The sequence below is a fragment of the Carassius carassius genome, chromosome 41 (assembly GCF_963082965.1).
Source record: "Carassius carassius chromosome 41, fCarCar2.1, whole genome shotgun sequence".
NCBI lineage: Eukaryota > Metazoa > Chordata > Actinopteri > Cypriniformes > Cyprinidae > Carassius > Carassius carassius.
Window position 1 is genome coordinate 23,858,043 of NC_081795.1, and position 14,051 is coordinate 23,872,093.

At 37.6% G+C, this 14,051-nt stretch overlaps 1 protein-coding gene across 2 annotated transcripts in view; it reads right to left on the reverse strand.

Annotated features, from left to right (window-relative positions):
* LOC132123356 (ATP-binding cassette sub-family G member 1-like) overlaps window positions 1-11,669 on the reverse strand; it is a 45,587-nt gene extending 33,918 nt beyond the window's left edge. The window contains exons 1-2 of one of the 2 annotated variants that reach the window (XM_059533921.1): window positions 11,422-11,669; window positions 9,654-9,897 (exon numbers count right to left, since the gene is read on the reverse strand). In XM_059533921.1, the coding sequence (XP_059389904.1) occupies window positions 9,654-9,897; window positions 11,422-11,484 (307 nt within the window). In that variant the 5' untranslated portion in view covers window positions 11,485-11,669. The remainder of the gene's footprint in view (window positions 1-9,653; window positions 9,898-11,421) is intronic. The other variant, XM_059533922.1, reaches the window with a different exon arrangement.
* Window positions 11,670-14,051: the final 2,382 nt, after the last annotated feature.

A 14,051-nucleotide genomic window follows, 5' to 3' on the forward strand; every position in this document is an offset into this window, starting at 1 on the left:
TTAAGTTTAAGAAACCAATCTCAATGTTATAATTATATTATATTATATTATATTATATTATATTATATTATATTATATTATATTATATTATATTATATTATATTATATATCTCAATGCATTAGAATGACATGGAAAAGTTCATTTATTTCAGTAATTCAACTCAAATTGTGAAACTCGTTTATTAAGTAAATCAAATGCACACAGACTGAAGTAGTTTAAGTCTTTGGTTCATTTAATTGTGATGATTTTGGCTCACATTTACAAAAAAATAAAATATAATAATAATAATAATAACAATTCACTATCTCAACAAATTAGAATACTTTATAAGACCAATAAAAAAAACAACCCTTTTTAGTGAATTTTTGGCCTTCTGGAAAGTATGTTCATTTACTGTACATGTACTCAGTACTTGATAGGGGCTCCTTTTGCTTTAATTACTGCCTCAATTCAGCGTGGCATGGAGGAGATCAGTTTGTGGCACTGCTGAGGTGGTATGGAAGCCCAAGTTTCTTTGATAGGGGCCTTCAGCTCATCTGCATTGTTTGCTCTGTTGTTTCTCATTTTCTTCTTGATAACAGGCCATAGATTCTCTCTGGGGTTCATGTCTGGAGAGTTTCTTGGCCAGTCAAGCACACCAACACCATGGTAATTTAAACAACTTTTGGTGCTTTTGGCAGTGTGGGCAGGTGTGTCACGGTGTCTGGTTTCTTTTTTCCCTGGGTCTCCACTAGTGGTCTGACTTCCCCATAGGCACCTCTACACAGGCCCTACAATTCCCACAAAGCCTTGTCCCTTCATCACAGTAATTGCACTCCTGTTAATTGCACTCAGGTGTCTTCACTTGATAGTCATTACCCTGCCTATATTTATCGGTCTGTTTCTGTCTGTTTCACCCAGTTTCCTCGCGTTCCTTGTTTCTAGTTCCTATTCCTGTTCCTGTTCCTTTCCCTGTTTGTTTGTTTGTTTGTTTGTTTTGGATGGATTTTTGGTTTTGACCCTCTGCTTGTTGGATTCTGTATTTGGATTACCCATTAAACTCACACTGCGTTTGGATTTCTCGTCTCCTGTGTTCCTGTGTTCCCAAACGTAACAGAAGGACTCCATCATGTCGAGATCCAGCGGTGTGGGACTTCATACACGTTCCCCAGCGAGTATAGTGGAGCGGAGGGCGAAATTCATAAAATTAACCACCCTCCGCCAAGTGGGAAATGAGGTGGGTCGTATGGCACAAGTGTTCTGGACCCTGGCGGATGGTATGGGATATAATGATGCGGCCCTGAAAGATATTTTCAACACCGGTCTGGATGACCCGGTGCCAAGAAAGGAGATGGATCAGTTGGACGCTTTTGATTTCTGGGAATTCGCGTTCTACCTACAACATCGGCCTCCGTGGGATACCCCAGCCACACCTGTCTCTCCCGGTGGGATGGCAGACTCTAGACCGGGGTCTACAGACAGGAGGACCGCCAGCCCAGCATCACTGCACAGTATGGCCACCAGCCCAGCGTCACAGCACAAGTTGGCCGCTGGCCCAGCGCCACAGCACAAGGTGGTCGCCAGCCCTGCGTCACGGTGCAAGATGGCCGCCAGCACAGCGCCACAGCACAAGATGGCCGCAAGCTCAGCGCCACAGCACAAGGTGGCCGCCAGCCCAGCGCCACAGCACAAGTTGGCTGCCGGCCCAGCACCACTGCACAAGATGGCCGCCGATCCAGAGTCATGGCACAAGATGGCCGTCTGTCCAGCGCCTCTGCACAAGATGACAGCCACAGTTGACCCTCCAGAGTCGAGTCGAGTCAGGTTCCCGTTGACCTTCCAGAGTCAAGTCAGGTTCCCGTTGACCCTCCAGAGTCGGGTCAGGTTCCCATTGACCCGAGTCAGGTTCCCGTTGACCCTCCAGAGTCGGGTCAGGTTCCCGTAGACCCTCCAGAGTCGGGTCAGGTTCCCGTTGACCCTCCAGAGTCGGGTCAGGTCACCGTTGACCCTCCCGTTGATCTTCAAGGACAAAGTCAAGTCACCAGTGTTCTTCATGGGCAAGGTCAAGTCACCATTGATCTTCATGTGCAAAGACAAGTCACCAATGATCTTCATGGGCGAAGTCAAGTCACCAGTGTTCTTCATGGGCAAAGTCAAGTCACAGACTATCTTCATGGGCAAAGGCAAGTCACCAATGATCTTCATGGGCAAAGTCAAGTCACCAGTGTTCTTCATGAGCAAAGTCAAGTCACTGACTATCTTCATGAGCAGAGTCAAGTCACCGACGATCTTCATGAGCAGAGTCAAGTCACCATTGATCTTCCTGAATCCAGTCTAAACACCACGGAACTACCAGAGTCTCTCCACGTCTCTGCCGAACGACCAGAGCCTCTCCACGCCTCTGCTGAACTACCAGAGCCTCTCCACGTCTCTGCTGAACTACCAGAGTCTCTCCACGTCTCTGCTGAACTACCAGAGCCTCTCCTCGTCTCAGCCGAACTCTCTGAGCCTCTTCACGTCTCAGCTGAACTCTCTGAGCCTCTTCACGTCTCGGCTGAACTACAAGAACCTCTCCTCGTCTCTGCGGAACTTCCAGAGCCTCGTCACGTCTCAGCCAAACTCTCTGAGCGCTCGACTGATCCTGTCGTGCCCACGGAGGCCACCCTTAACTTGTTCATGTTCTCTGTTTCAGACTTGCCAAACCAGACTTGCTCTCCTGTGTCATCGATCCCACGGTGGTGGTCTTCGGCGCCGCCCTGGTGGGCTCCTGTCTCGACCGCATGGTTGTGGTGGTCTTTTGCATGGCTCCAATTCCACCTTGCTCCACCCTGGATTCCAGCCCTGTCGGTTCGGCCCCGGGCCACTGAACTTTCTGTTCTCTCCTGGACTTGTGTTTTGTTGTTGTTTTGTTTTAGTTTTTTTTTGTTTTCTCTCTGTTTCCCTCTATGGACCTGGCCCTTCATCCCTCCCCCTGATCCTCCGCCGGTCCACCTCCCTCCTGGTCTCCTTGTTGTTGTTTTGTTTTTGTTTTTTTGCATTTCTTGTCTCTGTTTCCCTATATTACCTGGCCCTCCGTCCCTCCCTCTGGTCCTCCGCCGATCCACCTCCCTCCTGGTCTCCGAGTTTTTGTTTTTTGCACTTCTTGCCTCTATTTCCCCTATATTACCTGGCCCTCCGTCCCTCCCCCTGGTCCTCCGCCACTCCACCTCCCTCCTGGTCTCTGTGTTACTTGGTCTGTTCTTGTGTTCGGGTGGAGCATCTGGTAACTGCTCCGTGGAGGAGGGGGTAATGTCACGGTGTCTGGTCTCTGTTTCCCTGGGTCTCCACCAGTGGTCTCACTTCCCCATAGGCACCTCACCGCAGGCACTACAATTCCCACAAAGCCTTGTCCCTTCATCACAGTAATTGCACTCCTGTTAATTGCACTCAGGTGTCTTCACTTGATAGTCATTACCCTGCCTATATTTACTGGTCTGTTTCTGTTTGTTTTCATGGAGTCCTTACTTTCCGTCACCCAGTTTCCTCGCGTTCCTAGTTTCTAGTTCCTGTTCCTGTTCCTTTCCCTGTTTGTTTGTTTGTTTGTTTTGGATGGATTTTTGGTTTTGACCCTCTGCTTGTTGGATTCTGTATTTGGATTACCCATTACACTCACACTGCGTTTGGATCTCTTGTCTCCTATGTTCCTGTGTTCCCGAACGTAACAAGGTGTCAAATCCTTCTGTAAAATTAAATCAGAACACAGCAGAATCCCCAGTGTTAATATAACAATCTGAGTGTGGACACATATAAACACTGAAGCAGTGTTAAAAGTAACACTGAAGCAGAGTTGAAGTTATTGAGATAATTAAGAAGTTAATTGAGTTATGATTGACCATTACTGAAGAAACCTTATGTTAACAAGCAGAATCACCAACCGAGAAAAATCACAATTTGTGTGTCACCATTATAGTGGTCAGTGTTTGCTTTAGTTGGGATCTTGACCCTTCAATTATTAACTTTAGATTTTGTGTGGCTGTGGTAACTGAGTTATAACATACAAACAGACCAGAGCTAAAGCAATCATGTGGTGTTGATTGTGGTTTGGTCTAATTGTCATGGAGTGACCTGAATGCCTGAGTTCAGGTTTCTTTACTGTGTACATAAATTAGGTGAAAAAAAAGTGATCCAGCATTTTTGCTATAATGATATTTTTTTTTTAAGTTAGTTCTACATAATGAAAAAGTTCTTTAGTTTAGACAGACAGACATCAAGAATGAGCGTGAGCATCACAACAACGGTGACCATCAAAAAAGCATGTTGTAGCCAATAAAAACTCATCCATGGCTCCCATCATGCATTGCGGCATGAATAAATTATGAGCTGAACTGTCTTTTTAACTTTTTATTCTAAATATATTTTATTTTTGCAGTTTTTATGTGAATTGTTTTGTATCTAGTTTTGTGATGTTCAGAGTAGATCTGTTTATCTGAATATGCTGTTTGTCACCGTTGTTGAGATTCATACGCTGATGTGTGCTTAAAATTAAAACTCTTTAATAAAAAAAAAGTCTGAATTGCTTGCAAGAGACGCCTACAAAAGGTATATAAAATACAAACTCTTTCATTGTGGAATCAAAGCTGTTACAATCAATAGTGGTCAATAATCTTAGAGAATAGACTGTAAATGAGTTCAGTAATTAAGGTCAAGCAACGATAACATTAAAACATAATCATCAACACCCGATGATTTTTGCTTTTGGCTTTACACACAAATTTTACATTTAAAAAGTCACAACTAAAGCAAACACTGACCACTATAATGGTGACACACAAATTGTGATTTTCTCGTTTGGTGATTCTGCTTGTTAACATCAGGTGTCTTCATTAATGGTCAATCATAACTCAATTATTTTCTTAATTATCTCATTAACTTCAACTCTGCTTCAGTGTTACTTTTAACACTGCTTCAGTGTTTATATGTTTCCAAACTCAGAGTGTTAAATTAACACCAGGGATTTTGCTGTGAATCTTCTAAAAGCTGGTCAGCAGAAGAAAGCATGAAGTGCTCCAAAATTTCTTGGTAAACGGGTGCAGTGACTTTGGTTTTCAGAAAACACAATGGACCAACACCAGCAGATGACATTGCACCCCAAATTATCAAAGACTGTGGAAACTTAACACTGGACTTCAAGCAACTTGGGCTATAAGCTTCTCCACCCTTCCTCCAGACTCTAGGACCTTGGTTTCCAAATGAAATACAAAACTTGCTCTCATCTGAAAAGAGGACTTTGGACCACTGGACAACAGTTCAGTTCTTTTTCTCCTGAGCCCAGGTAAGATGCCTAAATCATATTACCAAAATCATAAGCCAAAATCATCACAATTAAAAGAACCAAAGACTTAAACTACTTCAGTCTGTGTGCACTGAATTCATTTAATACACAAGTTTCACAATTTGACTTGAATTACTGAAATAAACAAACTTTTCCATGACATTCTAATTTATTGAGATCCACTTATATGATATTACATTATAATGCTCAGGATTCACAGTTCAGGATTTAATGCCACACTGTAAAAAAAAAAAAGTTCGGTCAACTTAAAAAAATAAGGCAACTTATCGCAAGTGCTTTTTTGAGTAAACTTAACAAACGGGGACTAAAGTCCAACCAACTTAAAATAACTTAATATCACAAGTTGTCACAACATAAATAGTCATGTTAACCTAAAAAATATCAGAACAAAATAGTATTTGTTTACTGAACACAAGGCCTATTATCTACATTTAGCTGATGCTTTTATCCAAAGCGACTTACAATTGCTGTATATGTCAGAAGTCTCACACCTCTGGAGCAACTAGAGGTTAAGTATCTTGTTCAGGGACACATTGGTGTCTCACAGTGGATTCGAACCCAGTTCTCTCACACCAAATGCATGTATCTTATCCACTGCGCCAACACCACCATCTATAAGAATACACAATTTTTTATATTATTCAAATAGTCTAAATAAATAAAAGACCATAACATGGGTCAAATAACTTTTTTATTATTGGAAGTTTGTGTCCAAAGCACAAGGACATACCAAGTCTTGTATATTAACTTCTTTACTCAATGCATTTTACACTGAACTCTACACATGGTACATAAGGCATGTTAAATAAATCCAGTGTTAATTATACACGTTAGCAGTCTTGTGGCATGAAGTCACATGTTATTTAACATTTTGTTTGTTTTTAAATGAACTATTACGTGAAAATTACTATATTGCATATTTTAACATCAACCTAACCCACTGGGCAAAGTTACGTCCAGTGGACGTCTTTTTATGTCTTTGCAGACGTTGAAAAGACGTCTACTGAGGAGACAGAATGTTTTTATGACGTCTTTTTTTTTAAATGTTTTTTATGTCTTCTGTACGTCCGATATAGACGTTCACAGATCCTCCTTAAGGTTCTGTGACTTTATTTCTGTCAGACATCTAGCGAAGCTCTTATTGAGAATTAACAGAGGTTTAAATGTTGATATTTGATTCATTTGAAGCCATTTGAAGTCACAATTGTGCTGGAAAGTGTTTGGTTTAGTTGGGATCTTGGTCCAGTTACTTTTTGTGTTAGCTTGTCTCTTGCTGCTGTTACAGTGTATTTTAAAACGCTGTTTTTGTGGTTAAGAATGACAAAAATTTAAGAGTGCTCAGGTGTTATCAGCTCTTTGTTGGTGATGAGAAAGTCATCTCATAATAAGTATTTGAGATCATAAAATAAGTTTTTTTAATATATATTTTTGACAGGCACCAAGAGCAAAATACTTATTTTGAAGATGGACAAAATGAATGCGTTTGAAATAATTTGAGTAAAAGGATCAAGTACTCACACACACAGACTTCTAGATTTAGCATATGCATCACAACAACGGTGACAAACAAAAGAGCTAAATAGCACAAACTCATCCTTATTTTCCAGCCTTTTTTGTTGTCCAAAATCTTGATGTCTGTTTGTGACGACATGATTGGTTTTCTAAAAGTAAGTAGATTATTTTATCTACAAAGTTTCTATCCATAAAAATAAATCCATAGTTGCAACAATACATTAACATCTTATTTTGCTATAATTTGTCACCATTGAACGCAAGATGTGTAGTATACGCTTGATCTCAACTCTCTCTGCCACAATAAAAGTGTTTTATAACACACTGTTACAGCAGCAAGAGACAAGCCAAAACCAACAAAGAGCTGATAACACCTGAGCTCATTTAAATGTTGTCTTTGTTCGCCACAAAAACAGTGTTTTAAAATACACTGCTATAGCAGCAAGAAACAAGCTAACATAAGAAGTAACTGGACCAAGATCCCAACTAAACCAAACACTTTCCACCACAATGGTGACTTCAAATGAATCAAATATCAACATTTAAACCTCTGTTAATTCTCAATAAGAGCTTCTCTAGATGTCTGACAGGAATAGTCACAGAACTTTGTAAGGAGGATCTGGAAACGTCTATATCGGACGTACATAAGACATAAAATATTTTTAAAAAATACGTCATAAAAACATTCTGTCTCCTCAGTAGGCGTCTTTTCAACGTCTGCAAAGACATAAAAAGACGTCCACTGGACGTAACTTTGCCCAGTGGGTTAGGTTGATGTTAAAATATGCAATATAGTAATTTTCACGTAATAGTTCATTTAAAAACAAACAAAAATGTTAAATACATGTGACTTCATGCCACAAGACTGCTAACGTATTAAGGTATAATTAACACTGGATTTATTTAACATGCATTATGTACCATGTGTTGAGTTCAGTGTAAAATGCATTGAGTAAAGAAGTTAATATACAAGACTTGGTATGTCATTGTGCTTTGGACACAAACTTTCAATAGTAAAAATTTGACCTGTGTTATGGTCTTTTATTTATTTAGACTATTTGATAAAAAATTGTGTATGTGTATAAATGGTGGTGTTGGCGCAGTGGATAAGACACATGCCTTTGGTGTGAGAGATCTGGGTTCGAATCCACTGTGAGACACCAATGTGTACCTGAGCAAGACTATAGTTCTATAGTTGCTCCAGAGGCATGTGACCTCTGACATATACAGCAATTGTAAGTCACTTTGGATAAAGGTAGATAATAGGCCTTGTGTTCGGTATACAAATGATATTTTGTTCTAATATTTTTTAGGTTAACAAGACTATTTATGTTGTGACAACTTGTGATATTAAGTTATTTTAAGTTGGGTGGATTTAGTCCCCGTTTGTTAAGTCTACTCAAAAAAGCGTTTGCGGTAAGTTGCCTTATTTTTTTTAAGTTGACGCAACTTTTTTTTTTTTTACAGTGCAGTGACAAAGCTGCTGCTGATGAAAATTTGTTGTGTCCATATTTAAAAATCAAATTATAATCCAGATGGTGAGCCTAATGAAGACATCACTGCCCATCAGTAAAGCCATGCTCCCTAAGGTAAATGTAAGAAGAGACAGCTGGACTGTTATATCAAGCATAGTGCCTAATTAATGAATTCCCTTCTGAGATATGCATGGAGGCATTTCAGGAGAACATCCATTTGAAAGGACAAATTTGAAGCCAAAGACTAAAGACGCTCGTTGCGAAATCCATATCACTAGACAATTCATTTGCACTGCTTTGCCAAGCTGTTTACAAAACAAAACCTTCCCACTGAAATCAATCCAATTCCCAGAATATTTCCGATAGAAACCAACAAATGCCCTAAAAGTAAATGAAATTAAAATGTACAGCAAGATGTTTGATTAGCGCAGACATGGACTTTTTCATTAGAATTAGTTTGTAGTACGCTATTTTCTAGACATATATTTGCTGTTTGCATTTTTGTTTAAAGAAAGTGCATGTTCTTAAAAATATATTATTTACTTAAATGTGAACTGAATGTGATGCTTTTGGACACTCAATTGCATGTTAATTGCGAATAAATGACAATGTGTTATAGTTTCAGTTTAATTTAAATGCTATTAGCTGAACTTCAGAATACTATTTTTGAACATATTTATTTGTAATTTCATCACTACTTGTATTATTTTTTAAATAGAATTAAATATAATTAAAAGTGTACTACTAAATATACTGACAATCATTTATGGTAAACGAAAATATACTTTAATGTCATTTAATGTCATTACATTGAAAGTTTTATGTATGTGTGTAACATCTGCAAAGATAAAGTTTTAAAAAAGTACATTTTATTTTTAATATTATTTTATATTAACTTTAAATGTGCTATTGAATAATACATTGTAAATCAAATATAATCAAGCGCTTGCGTTTACTTCTGTACACTTACTCTTTACTATGTTAGTCAACAAATAAAATGCTTTAAATTAAAACTATTAATTTAATTAACATTACTATAAAATGCACTTTTTAAAAGTGTACCATATGTGTTAAGAAACAGTAATGAAAGTGTGCTCTTGTCATGTACACTTAAACTGTATTTTCATATTATGTGCAGTACTTTTTTTTAATATTCATTTTAAGATTTGAAGTACACTACAAATGCACATTCAGCATTCAGATTAAGTGCACTTCTTATTCACAAGGGTCTCTCTGAACTCCTTTGGATTCTGTAGTAAAACCTGAATAGTAATTCTTTAATGGTTCTAACTTTTATGATATTTAACTTCAGATGACATTTGCAGTGCTTTGAGGCTTGGGGGTCACACATTACCTTTTTTTCTCCACCATGGTCCTTCAGGAACTGAGTACGAGAGATCTTTGAATTCAATATTGACTGCGGGTCTGCGGGGGAGATATGAAAAGCGCTGGGCTTCGGTCAGATTGTTCTCTACTTTCTTCAGGTGTCCATGAAACAGCAGCATCTGCTGAGTGGCGACGTGACTGGACATCAGTTCATCAATGGACACGCACATGGTTCTAGGGTCTAGCATGAGGTCAGGAGGTCCATTTGTGTTCTGAGGGAGAAAAGACAGAGCGCTTATGTAACACACTGCAGTCTTGAGGGAAAAGATCCCAGGAGTTTGTACTGAGGACAAAAATTAGAGGTCCAGAAGTCATCAAGCATATTTATCAGAAGTTAATAAAGACGACGATTCAAATGACACCCACAAACCATAAAAAGATGACTACTGAGATAAATAATTAGTAGTTTGTAGATATAATAAAATAGTATGCTATTACATATACTACTGTTCAAAAATTTGGGACCAATAAGATTTGTAATGTTTTTATTGTTTTAGTTTTTTAAGTGTTTTATGCTCATCAAGGCTGCATTTATTTAATAAAATAACAAAAACAATAAAACAGTAATATTTTGATTGATTGATTGCAACCTGTGATACTTTTTTTCAGGATTCTTTTATAAATGAAAAGTTAAAAAGCTTTGCAGCCACAGGAATGCATTATATTTTAAAGTATATTAAAATAGAAAGCCATTACTTTAAATAGTAATAATATTTCACAATATAAGTTATATATATATATATATAATGTAGCCTTGATGAGCATAAGAGACTTATTTATAAAAAGAAAAATCTCACTGACCCAAATTTAGCATATATAATGGAATCCTATTTTATAATATTTATAAACTATTCATCTCATTGTATCACTGTAAGCAAAGTGGTTTAACTATGGTATTTCTTGGCCATACCATATCTGTGGTGTAAAACACTATTTTGATAGCATATTCCTACTTTAGAGCACCATCGAATGACCATGCTATCGCTCTGTAATAATATCACTGTAACATGGTAAATGTTTTTTTTTTTTTTGTAACAGAACTCCATGCAGCATTTTTAACCAGTAAATACACTTGATTGTTTAATGAAAACAAACTAGAATTGTACATTTGAGGAATGTTGCTATAGTAGCCTATATTAATAGTTCATCAGTGAAATGAAGGCTAAATATAAAGAAAGACGACCTAATCCGTCTCCCTCTGGCTACAGAAGACAGATGAGGTTACTATCAGACAAAGCTTATTCTAAGCCCTGGGAAAACAGTAGGCTACTGCCCAAATGTCAGTTTAATGCAGTATAATGTGTTTTCATATTAAAACTGTATTATGTAATATAAAAGGATAAAGAATACACATCATCATCACATTTTAATAGTTAATTCGATTTGAATAAATTTAGTAAAGCCATTAAATTTTGAAGAGAAAAAAAAAAAAAAAAAAAAAAAAAAAAAAATATATATATATATATATATATATATATATATATATATATATATAAGTCATGCAGTCTATGTCAACAGGAAAGTATATAAGTGCACAGCATTTTAGATGATTAAAGTCATGGAGTCGGTGTGGGTTACTCTGGTTCATCTGAAATAAACAAATCACTGATGCATGTTTTAAACATACTTTTTTATTGATTCATTTTTCTTTAATGCAGCTTATTTAGAATATGTTTAACAAATATTCAACCTGATTAATTAAAAGTCATAAATTGTTTCAAATGTTTAAATCTTACCATTATGATGGAGTTGGTCACTGTAGTGTTGTTGACTGAAAAGGCTGCCATAAGACATGCCATTCCTGTGGAATGTGCTGCGACAGACTCCGCTTCTGGTCAGTGCAGTGAGATGTGGCATTTGTCTGGTCCTCCACGCTCTCCTCGCGTCTGTTATTGTTTACCTGCGCTCGGTGTTTAGAGGGTGACGTCACTGGCCGTCCAGCAGCGGCGTCAGAGCAGGACGTTTTTTCGATGAAATGGAACTCACGAAACGCAACGCACCGGAAAGATCTCGCGGCGCGTTTTAAAAAGCTGAACTGCTTTCATAAAGCGCGACACATCTATATTCACTAGAACGCAAATAAATCATAAATAAATATGCTATAATGTATAATTTATAGCTTATATGTGACATTGTAAATAACTGAGTATATCAATTCATTACCCAGAGCCTATAAACCGAAGTTAAATATTGGCAATAGCAAATCATGCACTGCTTAAATGTTACCAGTGCAGAATGCACAGAGTAGTACAGGTTTAATGCACACTCCCTCTGGTGGCTGATTACTGAAAAATGACATGTATTTGCAGATCATAGGCTAATCATCATCCTATGTCCATTTTAGCATGTTCTAGAATTAATGAATCAATGAATCGATCAATAACAATGGACGATGTTCAGTTAGGTAAGATTCTTTACCCAACACTTCTGACTGTTTTGAAACAAGTCTGTGTGAGCTTGCTTAACCATATTTTGTGGACACATTTGTACCCAAAAATGAGCAAAACCTGACAAAATTGACAAAAAACTCAATTTGGGGATGTCCTCATTTGTAAAACTGGTTTAAAAACAAAGTTTTCTGAAATTGTAAAAATGCAGAAAGTTTTCTGCGTAGGAGTGGGTTTTAAATCAAAAAGTGTGTACCTACATTTATATAATCACAATAGAAGTCTTTGTAATGTCCCCATTTAGATATAAACGTGTGTGTGTGTGTGTGTGTTTGTGTGTGTGTAGGGAAAGAGTCCTAGTCACAAGGCATTGCATGTGAGCTGCTGTTGCTGCTGCAGTGGGTCCTGAATAGTGCATTTTTGCTGACAACATTCCTGGCCATACATAGTTGCACAACTACCTGTTTATCAATAATTTTCCACTGCAGAAACACAAATACTCTCTCTCTCTCTCTCTCAGTCTTAAAAGAGGTAATTCTAAACATAATGGTGCTGGAAGTAGCCTACTTTTTACATTAACACTTCTATCAGCAGTGATTCTAATCAGGCATTAGCATACAGTAAGGGGAAATTACCCATAACGTGTACAAAACAATACAAATAAAATAAATAAATAAAAATAAATATAGCTTACTGTGTTACAAATCAGAAAAAAATGAAAAATAAAACCAATATATTCAATTAATCCAGATTCATCAAATACCTACAGTAAAACAAGCTTATAAATAAATTAAAAACTCTAATAGAATGTATCTCTAAAAATACATCTGTGCCTTCATGTAATATTGTGATTGAAGTAGATATAAAATATTGGTTACACTCTATTTTAAGGTGTCCATGTTCCAGTGTAATTATACATGTAAGTGCTGAGTAACATTTATTAACTTCATGTACTTACTACGGTAATTATTTGGTTTAGGGTTACTTGCATGTCATTATGCATAATAAGTACATGTAACAAGGACACCTTAAATAAAAGTGTTACCAAAATATTTCCAAAACAATTGCACATACACAGGCAAAAGGTTAACAGCCATCTAGATTAACAGCTCAACTGTTCATATAACTGAAAGAAAGACCTGCAACCACAATGCAGCGTTACATCATTACACATTATAACCAGTCTTTTCAAATTTCAGTTTTTAACAATATCACACTTAGGATCAGATTTTTTTTTACTTTTATAAACCAATAACAGCAGTTCTTATATTTAACAATTAGGCTTATGGTCAAACCAATCCTTTTCAAAACATGCCGTGATTAGACAGAAAATACAGACAAGCTCATCACTGGAATGAAAGCTATGTTATTTACAGTAGCATTGACAGGACCCCCAGCCACCCTCCCTCCCCTCCACCAGAGCTTCTGAACGATATAAATGTGAGAGCTGGTCATTCGTCCGGCAAGAGATGCTGAGCTACAACATGAGGGCACTGGGACTGATTCTTATAACTCTGCTGCTGCTGACAGCGGGTGAAGGTACAAGTGCATTTAAGCAATAGAATATGACCTTGCAACTAGTCTTGATGTGTCTGGATTGGTAGTATTATTCCAAGAAATGTTTGGCTGCTGATGTGCATTTGCTGGTTAAGAGCATTATTTACTACTCACTGACAAAGACAAACAGTTGTGTTTGCTGGACAAGCATGGAGTGTGCCTTTGCTTATGTTTTAACTCAGTTTGAACTTTTCCTGTAAGCTGATGACACAGATGTACAGGGCTGGACTTGCGGATATCGAGGGCTGTGCAGGAGGCACTGCTACGCGCAGGAGTACATGATTGGCTACCATGGTTGCCCTCGAAGATACAGGTACTCATATGTTCTTCAGTGAATGTATTTGCACAGATTACATTTTATTTTATTGATTTATGGCAAATTGTATACAGATGTGAATTACGTTATACTGTAAATAGTACAA